Genomic DNA, 16,068 nt, shown 5'->3' with positions numbered 1-16,068 from the left:
AGGACTCCTTCCCTTTTGTACTTGATTAGCATTTTGTTGGGGGGAGACAATGGTGTGTTGTGGGGCTGTCCCATTCCTCATCTCTCCCACCAGCTTTAGTGTGCTAATAGCTCCTGCTCGGTCTCGGGGTGGCTGCCTAACACGCAGTGCTGGACATTCTATGAAAGGAAGAGTTCCCTCCTCTCCTATTCAGTTCCCATTTTGTACAATAGGTGATAATCTGTTAGTCACTATGTAATGATCTGATTAACCCTGCTTGGCCAGTGGAAGCCATTTCAATGTGCCTTTTTTTTTTTGACATCTCCCTAATCATTCTTCAAAAATTCTTTACTTTCTGGTTACTCGGATGTTCCTGTCTTGCTTTGTACTGTGCCTGGATGAGCTGTTTCTGCGAGGAAGAATCAGGTTGTGTAGTGTGCTCACTGCTCTTGGAGTAGCGTTGCTTCTAGATGTTTTATAGACCTAGTAAAAACACATTACACACACACACACACACACACACACACACACACACACACAGGTAATATATAGATAGCTGGGCTTGGTGGTATATATCTGTAATCCTAGTATGTAGGAGGCTGTGACAGAAGGATCACAAGTTTGAGGACAGCTTCAACAAGTTAGCAAGATCTTGTTTCCAGATAAAAAATAAAATAGGAGCTGGGCGTGGTGGTGCACACTTGTAATCTCCATACCTGGGAGGCTGAGATGGGAGGATCTGGGTACTTCGTGAGGCCCTCTGCAACTTAGTGAGACCCTATTTCAAAGTAAAGAATAAAAAATTTGGCTGGGGATATATGAAGGTATAATGCTCCTGGGTTCCATCCCAACACCCCAAATATAAATAAATAAGTAAGTAAATAAATAAATAAATAAATAAAAATAGGGCTAGGGTATGTGTAGTGTGCCCCGGACTTCAATACCTAGCAGTATGCCCCTGAATTCAATCCCCAACACCACAAAAAAGAAAAAACACCAAACAAACCAAACCCAGAGTTCATAGTAATATTTTGTCTCCAATCTTAGACCTCCAACTTATTTTGAGTCTTTGCTGTTTCTAGTTTTTATAAGTAACATCATACAGTGAAAGATTCAACTACCATTTTATCAATATATTTGTTCATTTTCTCAGTCAACTAGTTGAATTGTTTAGTCCAACTAGTCTCCAAATTCTCTGGCCTCTGCCTCTGTCCATCACCCTTGGAAACTCCTGTCTCATTTTCTAAGCTGCCAAACACAGTAGCTTCCTGACTTCCCCTCTCTATCACTGCCTTGCTTTCTCTGTTGCCCACGGTCTTGTGAGCAAGACTTTATTTTAGGAGGGAAGAATCAGAAAGATGATGGGGTTTTAGATGCTGTAAGGCTCGGATGTCCGCTGCACATAAAGACACAAGGCTATGGATCGGTTAAGGTTTTGTTACGAATATATCCATGACATTTTTATTACCTTTAACTCTGTTAAGAGTGTTCATTAGAAAATGATGGCTGACTGGTGCAGACTCTCATGACTATTTCCTTTGTTCTGTCTGGTGTAGTACACAAGCATCTGGCCTCACGCAGAGCGTTCTGCTCAGTTCTTTTCAAGCACCACTGTGCAGACTTATCACCTGGCGTCTGGTTAAAGTGCAGAGCCTCTTCCATAGGCCTGAAGTAGAGTCCAGGATTCTCCACAGGAGATTCTAAGAGGAGATACTGACACTGACGCCCCTGCCCCTCACACCGCACTCTGAGCGGCAGGGCCTTCATGCTGTCCCACATCCCGCTCCAGGTCCTTGCCAGCTCCCTGCTTCCTACCCAGTAAAGTTCCAGTCTGAGTGAAGGATTCATCATGGGCCTGTTTTTCTGCAGTCTCTTAATGAAATTCTTCACTCAACACCAACACACACGCGCGCGCGCGCACACACACACACACACACACACACAAACACACGCACAATCGCACACTCCTTTCTCTGTAGATTGAGCTTCTGATAGATTTCCAAATAGACTGTTTAGTTTCACACTTTGCTCACCTTGTTCTTACACCTTGAATACCTTTTCCTTCTTTCACTCCTGTTGGACCTTTTGACATTCTATTTATTATCCTCAGATTGGCCTATAATTCTTCTATTTTGCTGCAAGGAGCCCTTAGATATTTATATCTCACACTGTATTGAAACTATTGATCTTCTGGCCTGATTTTCTTTGAGGGTGCACACCCTTGGACACATGCTGATGAATAGTAGGTGCTATCAAATGCTTACAATAGTTATTTTTCTCATAAGTTTTTTTTTTCTCCAGGACTGGTGATGGAACCCAGGGGCATTGTACCTATGAGCTACACATCTAACCCTATTTTTTAGACTTTTTATTTTTGAAACAGGGTCTCACTGAGTTGTGGAGGTGCTCACTAAGTAGCTGAGGCTGTTCATGAACTGTGATCCTCGTGTTTCTGCTTCCCAAACACTCATAAGATTCTTAATAAGTTGTTTTTTTGGTTGTTGTTTTTTGTTTTGGCAGGTCTAGGGATGAAACCCAGGGGTATTTGACCCCCAAGCTACACCCCCTGTCCTATTTTTTATTCTTTACTTTGAAACAGGATCTCTCTAAATTATGGAGGGCCTCACTAAGTATCTGAGACCTTCTGAGAACTTTGAGCCTCCTGTCTCAGCCTCCCAAATGCTGAGATTACAAGTGTGCACCACCACATCCGGCTAATAACAATTTTGAAAAGTGATTTTTACCTTTGACTCCTCTGTTCATAGCAATAACCCCTGTGAATAGATAGTTTAACATTGTTTATGCCATGGAATGACACCAGAAATCAAAACCCAACTTTGCCTAGGAACTGTGGCCCCTTGGCCACTTTCTTGACCTTTAAGCCTGATCGGTAAAAAGGAGGAAAAATTTTGAAACTACCTTACACTGGCAGTGAAAATTGAAATCAAATGATCTCTAAAGCATTTAGCAAATGCATAACATGTCCTTAGTAATAGTAATTGTATTATCAGGGAGGAAGAATAAAAACCAATTCCTAAAGAACCAGAAGACTTAGGTGATCAATGAGAATTGGGCATATGACCATTCTCTTAATTTCTGTCTGTAAGTGGTTTCCAAATTTAATTGTACATACAGATACTTGGGATACTTGATAATATGAGTTCCTTGTACCTATCCCCAGAGAGTTTAATTCAGTGTGTTGGAAGATTGCCCAGAAATCTGCATGATCAGTAAACATTCTCCTCTCCTCTCCTTTTCTTTCCTTTTGGAATTCAACTCAGAATCTTATGCATTCTAAGAATAACCTCTACCGCTGAGCTTTACTACCAGTTAGTTGCCCTAGTCTTTTTAAGAAAATATCAACTTTAGGTTCCCCAGCTAACAAATAGATCATGTAAGATGACATGAGACGTTAGTAAGAGAAAATTAAGTTGAACTGAAAACAAATGATGTAACAGCAGGAATAAATAAAATACTTTATCAAGAATTGCAGAGTTTAGATGTTTAATGACATTTTTAATTTGATTTGTCTTCTAATGTAGGATGTCTAAACATGGACGAACAATCATCTTCTCTATTCATCAGCCTCGATATTCTATCTTCAAGCTGTTTGATAGTCTTACCTTATTGGCCGCAGGAAAACTAATGTTCCATGGGCCCGCACAGGAGGCCTTGGAGAACTTCTCATCAGCAGGTGTGGTTGCCTTTCTCATGCAGTAGATCCTTCACTCCTAGAACCCTGGGAGGGAGCAGAGAGGGTCAGCAGTTGTGCTGTGCTCTTTGGCTTTTGCATAAATGTACCTTGGGTTCCAGAGCTCTAAACCATCTTTGGTCAGTTCAGTGCCAGAATTTTTCTTTACTTTACAGAACTTGCTTCCTGGTTATGTGTCTTTCCTTTTGCTGTTTAATTTGAGTATGCATGTGTGCATGTATGTGTATGTGTACATGTGCGTGAGCATGTGTGTGTGTGTGTGTGTGTTTGCGTGTGTGTGTGTGTGTGTGTGTGTGTGTGTGTGTTTGTGTGTGAGTGTACTGAGCATATGTTTGTTTTACTTCCCAGTTAAGGTGCCTTTTCCTTGAAAGTTCAGTAATAAATGTGTTGGTTTCACAAGCCAAATTCACAAACCCAAATACAGTTTTAAATATTCACTAGATATCTTTTAAAAAAGTTTTTTTAATGTCTGTCATTTAATCTGGGAGTATAGCCCCGAGGTGTCTAGGAACCCCACTACCGCCAAAAATAAATAATAAATAAATAAATAAATAATGAAGTAGCCGGGCATGGTGGCACATACTTGTAATCCCAGCACATGGGAGGCTGAGACAGGAGGATCACACAGGTTCTAAGCCTGCCTCAGCTACTTAGTGAGGCTCTCAGCAACTCACTGAGACCCTATTTCCAAATAAAATAGAAAATAATTTAGGGAGTGTAGTCCAGAGGTAGAAAACCTCTGGATTCCATTCTTGGTACCACAAAAAAATAAAAATAAAAATAATCAAGTATATGTGGGTCTGGGGCACCCAGGGGAGATGAACGTAAGAGTTAGACTTCAGGCCAATTTTAGATGTTTGTGCTACAAGAAGCTGAGGTCAGACTCAGGTATGCTGTGAAGGTCACATTCCCTTGAGGATGCTGCTCTAGGGATTTCTCCTTTATTTGGAATTATGGCAGCCTTTGGACCTCTGAGTTTAGAATGCGGAAAGCAATAATTTCTAACATGCATAGCACTGAACAGTTAATTTTTTTTTCTTGGACCCAGATTTAGATATTTGAAGAAGTCCTGATAAACACCACACCATATATATTGGTAGCTGGTTGGGTCTTATTATTTAGGCTGGGTAATGACAAATGTAGTATGTTCCAAAGAGTCCAAGATTAGTTTGGAATATTTTTTGTTGTTAATGAAATATATAAGAGAAAAGGATAAATTAGGGGGAAAAAGACCAAAAAGACGAGGGGGAAGTTATTAGATTCTCCCTTCCCTCACCTCCCCTTCCTCTCCCTAAGTATGTGAGTCCTCTTTTTTTCTCCCAAGAACATGAAGTTGTAATTTTAGGTTGCTTTCTTTCGTAGGTTACCGCTGTGAGCCCTACAATAACCCTGCAGACTTCTTCCTGGACATCATTAATGGAGACTCCTCTGCTGTGGTATTAAACAGAGAAGACCATGATGGTATGTGTGTCTTGTGGAGTCACAGATTTAGCTGAAGATGAGCAAAGTGTTGACTCATTAAAACATGGTGCTGTGTCATTCCACAGCAAATTCATATTTTAATATCTGGATAGTATGCCATCCAATCTCACTAATGCCACATTTATTTATCATATTTAAACCTTAATGTTGAAATGCCAGTATTTTGCTCTACTTTTTCTCCTCCTCAGAACTCTCATTTCTCTAAGTTTTAGAATATCTATTGTTATGCTCAGACCACTCAATCTGCAAGTTATATAGACATACTTTTTTTTTTTTTTAAGGCACTGGGGATGGAACCCAGGAGCAGTCTACCTCTGGGCAACACCCCCAGCCCAGCCCCATTTTTTTTTTAAATTTTGAAACAGGGTCTTACTGAGTTGTAAAGGGCCTCACTAAGTAGCTGAGGTTGGCTTCAAACATGCACAGTCCTCCTGTCTCAGCCTTTCAAATGCTGGGATTACAAGTGTGCGCCACCACACCCGGCTGCAAACATCTTAATTTATCAATCGGAATAGTTTTTGAGGAAAATAATTGTTTAAGCTTTACCATGCAAAAAAATAAAAAGGCTTTGCGCAATTACAGTTATGAATATTCTGATTCTAGTCAAGAGAAGATAGGCTTAGTTGTTAATGAGTATTGCAAGTGGTTTTTTTAGTTAATTTCATTGATGAGTATTTATATAATACAGTCAGTTGTAAGGGGAATTTCCATTAAAAATAAATACCATTGTTTATAGTATTTGTGTGTGTGTGTGTGTGTGTGTGCGTGTGAGAGAGAGCGAAAGAGAAAGAGAGAGAGAGAGAGAGAGAGAGAGAGAGAGAGACAGAGACAGAGACAGAGACAGAGACAGAGACCCAGGGGCATTTTACCTCTTAACTTTACCCGCAGGTCTATTTTTAATTTTAAGGTGCTGAGGGCCTCACTAATGTGGGAAGCTATTAAGGTTTTCCCCTGAAAGAATATTTCTGACTCAGTTGACTTTCCTTCGCCCAGAGTCAACAAGGTTTGGGGTCATAGAATGTTCAATGTAAAAGTTCTGAGAGAAGATCAGGTGGTGATGGCACAAGGATATTGATTGACCTGCAACTGTATAAATACCTCAAGAGAAATAAACCTGTTGTTGGCCCAATAGGGAATATTGGCCCAGGATCGGGGGTCAGCCAGTAGGAAATATTGACCAAGGAGCAAGCAGGGATCGGCCAATAGAGGTATCAATTCAGGAGTAGGGTGGCGTTCCCCCCACGTTTAATTAAAAATTCTTGGAATCAAATTCTTGAGAGTTAAAATCTTTTATCCTCATGCCTCTCTTTGGAACCCGGCTGGCTCCAGCACACTAAGTTGCTGAGGCTCTCCTTAAACCTGCAATCCTCCTGTCTCAGACTCCCAAGGACTGGAATTAAAGGCATGTGCCATCATGCTTGGTTCTTTATAGTATCTTTAAAATAAGAAACAAAGCCGGGCATGGTGGTGCATGCTTGTAATCCCTGTGCTTGGGAGGTGGAAACTGGAGGATCGCGCAGGTTCGAAGACAGATGCGCTGGCTTAAGAGACCCTGTTTCCAAATAAAAGTATATAAAAATAGGCCTGGGAGTGTAACCAGAGGTAGAAGGGTTTCCAGGAACCCCAGTACCACCAAATAAATAAATAAATAAATAAATAAATAAATAAATAAATAAGAGAGCAGTTTATACATTTGAACATAATAGAAAAGCAAAATCCAGATTTTTATGTTAAGAATTATAGATATATATGGTAAGAAGTTTATTTTAAGAATTTGGGCCCAAAACATTGTGAGAAGTTCAGCTCAATTGTGTTTTTCTAATGTCTAAAGAAGGGAAAAACTATTTTATCTTCAAGCTTTATATAACACCTCAGTGTTATCTAAAAGAAGGGGGGAAATCACGGAAAATTGGGTTAAATCATCTGTTATCTGTTAATAATGTTTCCTTTCTTTGTCGACTTTTATTCCAAAGCCTATGATCAGATTGAAGACCTTGCCAAAAAAGAAAAAACAATCATAGAAAACTTAGCTGAGTTTTACGCCAACTCCTCTTTCTACAGAGAAACAAAAGATAGTTTAGAGCAACTCTCGATTGGTCAGAAAAAGAAGAAGAAGAGCTTTACCTCCAAGGACATTGCCTATCCCACCTCCTTCTGTCACCAACTCAGATGGATTACCAGGCGCTCATTCAAAAATCTACTCGGTAATCCTCAAGCTTTTATAGCTCAGGTAACCTGACAGATTTTTTTTTTAATTGTGCTGTGGACTTCTCATAGGGGAGCATTTTGGTTTTGCTGTGCTCTGCTCTAGGATTATGTTCATCTACTCATCCTTCTGTTTTTTTTTTTTTTTCCAATGTGGGATATTGAAACACTCAATGAAACGTGTGAAACACAACTGAATTATTACTCATATAAACCTTTTTTAGTGTTTTCTTGGGCTACCTATCTCAGAATTTTTATGGTTTAAACATATTATAATGGAAGCCGGGCGTGGTGGCACATGCTTGTAATCCCAGTACTTGGGAGGCTGAGACAGGAGGATCGCACAGTTTCGAAGCCAGCCTCAGCTACTTAGTGAGGCTCTCAGTAACTTGGTGAGACCCTGTTTCCAAATAAAGTATGAAATAGGTCTGGGAGCATAGCCCGGAGGTAGAAAGCCCCTGGGTTCCACCCCCAGTATTAGCAAATAAATAAATAAAAATAAAAATGAACATATTATCATGGAAAATCATAGTCGAATTTTCTAAGTAAGACCATGACAGCCATATATGGGATTTTCTCGTAGCTGTCCACTGTTGTTCATTGATTCATTCCAGAAGTTCAACCCAACATCATGAGACTCTAGTACAGGCATGAACAAAAGGAGAAAAACAGAAATCTCTGCTCTATTACCTTATTTTCTTATGAGGAGAGGGATAACTGAATAAAGAAAAAAAATAGCATGTCAGGTGGCAGAAAGGGTTATGCAGAAAGATTAAGAAGAGGAGGGATGGAGAGGGGAGAGAAAGGTAGGGAGAAGAAAGTTGATTTGCAGTTGAAATCAGGTGGTGAGGGAACTAAACTACCTGAAGGTAATTTAATTGTATTGTCTGAAAATAGATTTGATGTAATTTGGAAACACCTCAGGTAAGTTAGATTCATCAACCTTTGTTCTATAGTGAGATGATGGAATGAGTCCATTCTTCAGTGTGATTTCTGCATTAGGTTTTACTCCTTAACTCTGAAAGTGGTTTGTAAATGTATTATCCAAGACTTATGTGTGGTAGCTCTGGACGGGGCATGATTAGCGCAAGCTTCTGGCACTCCACTAGCACTGTGGCCTGTTTTGGTCCTAGGCTTCCTTATGATGCAAACATGCCTCCGGGTGCACTCCAGCCCACTTACCTCATCAGTGGACTTGGCACCACAACAGGAATTCCAGCGATGTTCAGAGAAGTAGCCTTCTCTAGATTAAGGGGAATTCCCGAGCTTATGGGACAAGTCTTGTTGAGGTTTGCGAATACTTGATTGTTAGTGTAGGAACAGGAAAACCTTTTTTGGTAAAGAGCCATATGGCAGGTATTTTAGCCTTTGCAGACCATACACGGTCTTTGTCTTAGATAGCCAACCCTGCTATCTTAGTGTGAAAGCAGCCATGGCTCATACATGAACACATGAACCTGCCTGTGTTCTAGTAAAACTTTATTCCTGGACACTGAAGTATGAATTTCATGTTGTAATAAATGTTATCCTTTGTCTCTTTGCTCCCAGGTATTAAAAATTGATCAAAACCATTCTTGTATTATGAATAATGAACTTTATGACTGAATAGCTGGTATGAACATTTTGCTGAGCAGACATTTGGAGTTTGGGGTGACAGTGAGCTATTTAGAATGTAATGACTATGGTTTAGCACCCTGTGATCTCCCCTCCATAGAGGCAGTGAGGAATGGGTGGTTTTTTTTTTATTTTTGGCTATTTCTTCCTTTCATCTCTGCTGACAATCTTTTTTTTAAATTTATTTATTTTTTAAATTGGTGCATTGTCATATATCAATCACATTGGAGTATAAGACTTGAGAGGATATACAAGCACACATCATCCAATTAGCCCTCCTCAAGCCCCCATCCCATTCCCTCCCCCTCCCTTCATCCCACACTTCTTTGGTGATTAACTTTGATGCATTTGTTTATGTACCTCCTGCGTTTTAAAGAGGCTCCATCCTCCACTATTACATACCCTCTGATTGGTCACATTAGTTGCTTCACTATAGGGCCCTTTCTATAGCTCAACCTCTTCCTGTTGCCCCTTTCCTCCTAGTTATTGCAGATTAAGAGAAGCATCTGATTTATATTTTCTGCGATATTTCCCTGTGCATGCTGCGTTGCAAGTACCGATCCCACTCTTGACAGCCCCAGTAGTGGCCTGGCTACTCAGTGGACTGATCCAGACCTCACTGGCTCAAGCAGCGGCCTTGCCTCATGGGAGGCCCCTGTTCTGGTCTCACTGGCCCCTACACCAGCCTAACCCCTCAGGTGGCTTTGATCCTGGCCTTGGAGGCCACAGGAGTGGCCTAGCCTAACGGCGGGCTCCGATGCTGGACATTGGCCCTAATCCCTCAGCAGGTTCTGCTCCCGGCCTAGGAGGCCCCAGCACTGGCCATGCCTCACGGCAGGCTCCAATGCTGGCCTCGCCTCACGGCAGGCTCCGATGCTGACCTCGCTGGACCAGCACCGGTCTAACCCTTCAGCAGGTTGTTATCCTGGCTTCGGAGGCCCCATGACCGGCCTTGCCTCACGGCAGGCTCCGATGCCGGCCTCACTGGCCCCAGCACTGGCCTAACCCCTCAGCAGGCTCTTATCCTGGCCTAGGAAGCCCCAGTACCAGCCTTGCCTCAAGGCAGGCTCCGATGCCGGCCTTGCTGGCCCCAGCACTGGCCTAAACCCTTGGCAGGCTCTTATCCTGGCCTTGGAGGCCCCAGTACTGGCCTTGCCTCAAGGCAGTCTCCGATCCCGGCCTCGGAGGCCTGAGCACCAGCCTTGCCTCACAGCAGGCTCCGGTGCCAGCCTCGCTGGCCCCAGCACCGGCCTAACCCCTTGGCAGGCTCTTATCCTGGCCTTGGAGGCCCCAGTCCTGGCCTTGCCTCACGGAAGGCTCCAATGCCGGCCTCACTGGCCCCAGCACTGGTCTAACCCCTCGGCAGGCTCCGATCACGGCCTTGAAGGCCCCAGCACTGGCCATGCCTCATGGCAGGCTCCGATGCTGGCCTCACCTCATGGCAGGCTCCGATGCCGGCCTCGCTGGCCGCAGTACCGGTCTCTCCCTTCGGCAGGCTCTTATCCTGGCCTCGGAGGTCCCAGTACCGGCCTGCCTCAAGGCAGGCTCCTATCCCGGCCTCACTGACCCCAGCACCGACCTAACCCCTCCGCCGGCTCTTATCATGGCCTCGGAGGCCCCAGTACTGGCCTTGCCTCAAGGCAGTCTCCGATCCCAGCCTCGGAGGCCCCAGCACTGGCCTTGCCTCACAGTAGGCTCTGATGCCGGCCTCTCTGGCCCCAGCACTGGCTTAACCCCTCAGCAGGCTCTTATCCTGGCCTCGGAGGCCCCAGAACCGGCCTTGCCTCAAGGCAGGCTCCGATGCCAGCCTCACTGGCCCCAGTTCCAGTCTAACCCCTCGGCAGGCTCCGATCCCGGCCTCAGAGGCCCCAGCACCGGCCATGCCTCACGGCAGGCTCCGATGCCGGCCTCGCTGGCCCCAGCACCAGCCTAACTCCTCGGCATGCCCTTATCCTGGCCTCGGAGGCCCCAGTACTGGCCTTGCCTCTCGGCAGGCTCCGATGCCGGCCTTGCTGGCCTGAGCACCGGCCTAACCCCTCGGCAGGCTCTTATCCTGGCCTCGGAGGCCCCAGTACCGGCCTTGCCTCACGGCAGGCTCCGATGCCGGCCTCACTGGCCCCAGTTCCAGTCTAACCCCTCGGCAGGCTCCGATCCCGGCCTCAGAGGCCCCAGCACCGGCCATGCCTCACAGCAGGCTCCGATGCCGGCCTCGCTGGCCCCAGCACCAGCCTAACTCCTCGGCATGCCCTTATCCTGACCTCGGAGGCCCCAGTACTGGCCTTGCCTCTCGGCAGGCTCCGATGCCAGCCTTGCTGGCCCGAGCACCGTCCTAACCCCTCGGCAGGCTCTTATCCTGGCCTCGGAGGCCCCAGTACCGGCCTTGCCTCACGGCAGGCTCCGATGCTGGCCTCGCTGGCCCTAGCACTGGCCTAACCACTCAGCAGGCTCTGGACCCGTCCTCGAAGGCCCCAGCACGAGCCTTGCCTCATGGCAGGCTCCGATGCCAGTCTCGCTGGCCCCAGCATCGGTCTAACCCCTCGGCAGGCTCCAATCCCAGCCACAGAGGCCTCAGTACTGGCCTTGCCTCACAGAAAGCTCCGATGTCGGCCACTGGCCCCGGCACCGCCTAACCCCTCAGCAGCTTCCGATCACTGTCTCTGTGGTTATTATTTCAAAGGTTCCAGGTGTAATGTATCAGATATCTGCCTCCCCTGAGTACTGGCCACTGCCATTGCCACTGCCTCCACCATTTCAAATCCTTCCCAGGCTCTTTTTCCACTCTGAATGTTGTCCAGTGTTCCTAAGCATGCATTATGGTAGCCTTCGACATTTGGTGTAATTTCTCCAAAAAAATAAGGGTGGTAGGATGCGGTTTCTGCTTCTCCTGAATACCAGTCTCCACCGCCATCGCGGAGACCTCTTTCAACACCGCCTTTCTCCTTGGTCTCCGCTAAACTCTCTCCTTACAGGTGATGTCTGAGATTCTTAACAATATAGAGAAATAGCTGTCCTCCTTCACGGGGAATTTTTCCATAAGTTCCAGGGCATTTAGATAAGTTTTGTCTGCATCTCCAGTGTCCTGGCATCCATAACGGCTTTCTAAACTCCTCTCCGATATTTTTCTTTTTTTTTTCTGTTCCTTTTTTTTTTTTTTAAATAAGAGAAGACAGTATATGTGGTTTGATGAGTTAGTGGGATCAGGCACTCACTCAGTAGCACTGTAACCCGGTCGGTTTCCCCATGGGTCCAGAGTGCTCCGCACTACTCCGCCTGGGGCCCAGGGTCCCGCTACCCGGCCCGGCTGGCATGCTCCGCGCGACCCCTGCCCGGAACCCAGGGTCCTGAGCCCGGTTTCTCCAGGGGTCTGGCATGTTACGCACAGTTCGGCAAGGGGCCCAGAGTCCCGTGACCCAGGACCCGGCTGGTGTGCCCCGCGCGAACCCCGCCCGGAACCCAGCGTGTTACTGGGCCTGGTTTCTCCAGGGGTCTAGCTTGCTACACTCAGTTCGGCCCGGGCCCAGAGTCCCGTGACCCGGGCCCTGGCAGGCGTGACCCGTGCGACCCCTGCCCGGAACCCAGCGTCTCACTGTGCCTGGTTTATCCAGGGGTCTGGCGTGCTACCTGCTGACAATCTTTTATGTAAGGTGTATTTTGCTATATTTTGTTTGGAAGAATAATTCTGAAATGCTACCATTAACCACTTATTGTTGTTTTTTGAATAATGGAGTTTTCTTTGCTTTAGCTATGTTTATTTGCTTGATTTTGTCTTTCCAGCAAGGTACTTTCTTTTACAATGATGATGATGATGATGATTTTGTAATGTCAGTGAATCCAGAGCAAGTGCTCTACCACTGAGCTACATCTCCAGTCCTGTTCTTAACCTTTAAGCATTCATTTCTCTAAATGGTTCATTTGGATTTCCAGGGAACATGTACAAAGGCAGTTGTTAACTTCTAAGAATTCATGTAATTTCATTGACTGAGATAATTTTGACCTTTTAAATAAAACTTGAAAAATATAGAGAAAATCGACCGCTATAATGATATGATTATGAGATACTTAACATAAGAGAATAATTACTAACAATTTTTGTTGTGTTACTGGGGATTGAGCCAAGGGGCATTCTATCTCCAAGCTACATCCCCAGGCCTATTGTATTTTTATTTTTGAAGCAGGGTCTTGTTAAGTTGATGAGAGTCTCACTACTTACTGAGGCTGTTCTTGAACCTCAGATCCTTCTGTCTCAGCCCCCCAAGTACTGGAATTATAAGTGTGCACCACCATGCCTGGCTCTAATAGACCTAGATTTCTCAGTAGTTAGCATCTTATCCCATAATCTTTTTATTATTTATTTATTTATTTATTTATTTGCGGGTCTGGGGACGGAACCCAGGGGCATTCGACTTCTGAGCTATACTCCCTGCCCTATTTTTTATTCTTTATTTTGAAACTGGGTCTCTCTGAGTTGCAAAGAGCCTCACTAAGTAGCTGAGGCTGTCCGCGAACCGCGATCCTCTGGGTTTCAGCTTCCCAAATGCTGAGATTAGAAGCGTGCGCCACCATGCCTGGCTTATCCCATAATCTTAATAGCCATTTCTTACTGAAGTATTTTAAAGAAAATTATATCTTACTTTGTCCCTAAAAAGTCATTATGCACCTGCAAAACACAAAGCCAAGAGGCTAAGTGTGTGGTTCAGTGGTAGAATATGCTTTTGCAAAGTGTGAGGCCCTGGGCTTCATCCCTAGCACCAAATAAATAAGTAAATAAACATAAAAACAAAAGAAAAAGGACATTTGGCTACCTAACTGTAATATTATTATCAATGAACAAAAGTCTTCATGTCATCAGCTCTGTCAAGCCCACATTCATTCATCTTCCTCAGACTGTCTCCAAATTTCTCTTACTGTGCAGTTATTAATGGGATACAGCCAAGGGTCATGAGTAGCCGGTGATTATTATCTCTTTGGAGACTTTGAATTTCAGAATTGTTTTCTACTTCCTGCCACCCCAAAGCCTTCTAACTCCTCTTGGCACACATGCTGAAATTGACTGGTTGAAAAGATTAAGCCAGTGCTCTGTGGAATATCCCACCTTCTGGATTTGTCTGAAAGGATGAATTGGGAATTCTGCAGTGAGTTAGAAAGTGGGCAGCATCAATTTGGAAAGCTTTCTGTTGATTGAAAGTGTGTTAATGTGGTATATTTGGTATTATATATAATATGGCTCCAAGGTCCCCCACTTCTTATAAGTCCACTGGGGACATTTGGTGTAGATAGTTTGTGAAGAGGGGTTTGTTAGGTGACTAATAAATTATTAGAGATGCTTTCCTTTTTCCTCTCCTGTATTTATCTCCTGTTTTATCCTGTGATCTCACTCTATCAGGGCCATTTCTGCTCATATTCTAACTTGCTATTTGTTTGTGTGTGGTATTGGGGATTGAACCCAGGGGCATTCCACCTCCTAGCTACACCCCCAGCCCTATTTTTTATTTTTTTTTATTTTGAAACCGGTTCTCACTGAGTTGCAAAGGGCCTCACTAAGTAGCTGAGGCTGTCCATGAACTGTGATCCTCCTGTCTCAGCCTCCCAAATGCTGGGATTACAAACGTATGCCACCATGCTCAGCTTCTAACTCGCTATTCATTTATTTATTTTTTTGGTACTAGGGGTTGAACCCAGACACATTCTACCTCTGAGCCAAACCCAGCCCCACATTTTATTCTTTATTTTGAAGCAGGATCTCACTAAGTTGCAAAGGGCCTTAGTAGCTAAGGTTGGCTGTGATTCTGCGATCCTCCTGTCTCAGCCTCCCAAGTGCTGGGATTACAAGTATGTGCCGCCACACCCAGTTTTAACTTACTATTTTAAACTCTATATTTGACAGGATAAGGAACCTATAGAACCATTAAAAGCATGGACCTCATCTCAGGTTACACACTTGGTAGTTTTGCCCAGTGCATCTGGTAAAGGGAAACTGACTCCTTCTCCCAGGTATTCCTTTACTTGCTATTGTGCAGAGTGAGAATCAAGAGCTAACATGTCTCTAGCAGGACGGGCTGAATGATAGTGATCATGGTTGTTCCTGTTGATAATGACAGTGATTTGCGTTTTAGGTTGGAACTCAGTTTCTCCGTGGTGTGTCTGGGGGAGAAAGGAAAAGGACTAGCATCGCAATGGAGCTGATCACTGATCCTTCCATCTTGTTCCTGGATGAGCCCACAACTGGCTTAGACTCAAGCACAGCAAATGCTGTCTTTTTACTCTTGAAAAGCTGAGTGCAAGTGCATCAAGAACATTGCTCTCTCTTTTCTTTCCTTTTTTCTTTTCTTTCTTTCTTTTTTTGTGGTACTGGGAACAGAACCCAGGGGCATTTTACCTTCGAGCTACACCCCCAGCCTTATTTGTAATTCTTTATTTTTTGAAACAGGGCCTAACTAAGTTGGGAAGAGCCTCAGTAAGTAGCTGAAGCTGGCTGCGAACCTGGATGCTCCTGTTTCAGCCTCCCAAGTACTAAGATTACAAGTATACACCACCATGCCTGGCTATTTCTTTCTTACTTTTCTGTGTGTGTGTGTGTGTGTGTGTGTGTGTGTGTGTGTGTGTGTGTGTTGATTGAACCCAGGAATATTCTGCCAGGCTACACCTCCAGCCATATTTTATTTTTTATTTGGAAACAGGGTTTCACTAAGTTGCTGCTAGCCTTGCTCCTGCAATCCTCCTGTCTCAACCTCCCCAAAACTGGGCTTACAGTTCTGTTATTTATTTAACATCTGATCACTTCTTGTACCTGGTATTCTTGGTACAGGGGATTCAGAAGTGAATGGCAAAATTTCTTCCTTCTTTGTTAGAGGGAAGCAACCAGTGAACATCAAAGTGTTGTCAAGCAAGATGAAACAAGAGCTCAGGAAGGAAGGCTGTGGGGGTGGGGAGCTGGTGGAAACAGCAGGGGGTTCAGAGAAGAGCTCAAGTGTGTACCTGCTAGCTGGGAGAGAGGGAGTGAGGCCTGCTCTCCCTGGCAGAAGAGACCTCTAGCTGGAAGGAGCAGGCAGTGGTCCCAAGGCAGAGCATGCCTGAGG

General features: G+C 44.7%; 1 protein-coding gene across 1 annotated transcript in view; it reads left to right on the top strand.

Moving 5' to 3' along the window:
- Positions 1 to 15,267, top strand: part of LOC308279601 (broad substrate specificity ATP-binding cassette transporter ABCG2-like) — a gene marked incomplete at both ends in the record, with an annotated part of 32,803 nt that extends 17,536 nt beyond the window's left edge. Inside the window, 4 exons of the mRNA XM_080720118.1 lie at positions 3,522 to 3,673; positions 5,054 to 5,152; positions 7,147 to 7,403; positions 15,106 to 15,267. Of these exons, the coding sequence (XP_080576244.1) occupies positions 3,522 to 3,673; positions 5,054 to 5,152; positions 7,147 to 7,403; positions 15,106 to 15,267 (670 nt within the window). The remainder of the gene's footprint in view (positions 1 to 3,521; positions 3,674 to 5,053; positions 5,153 to 7,146; positions 7,404 to 15,105) is intronic.
- Between the last annotated feature and the right edge of the window lie 801 nt (positions 15,268 to 16,068).

The sequence above is a fragment of the Muscardinus avellanarius genome (assembly GCF_963383645.1).
Source record: "Muscardinus avellanarius genome assembly, contig: SCAFFOLD_70, whole genome shotgun sequence".
NCBI lineage: Eukaryota > Metazoa > Chordata > Mammalia > Rodentia > Gliridae > Muscardinus > Muscardinus avellanarius.
This window is presented reverse-complemented; position numbering and strand designations above follow the sequence as displayed.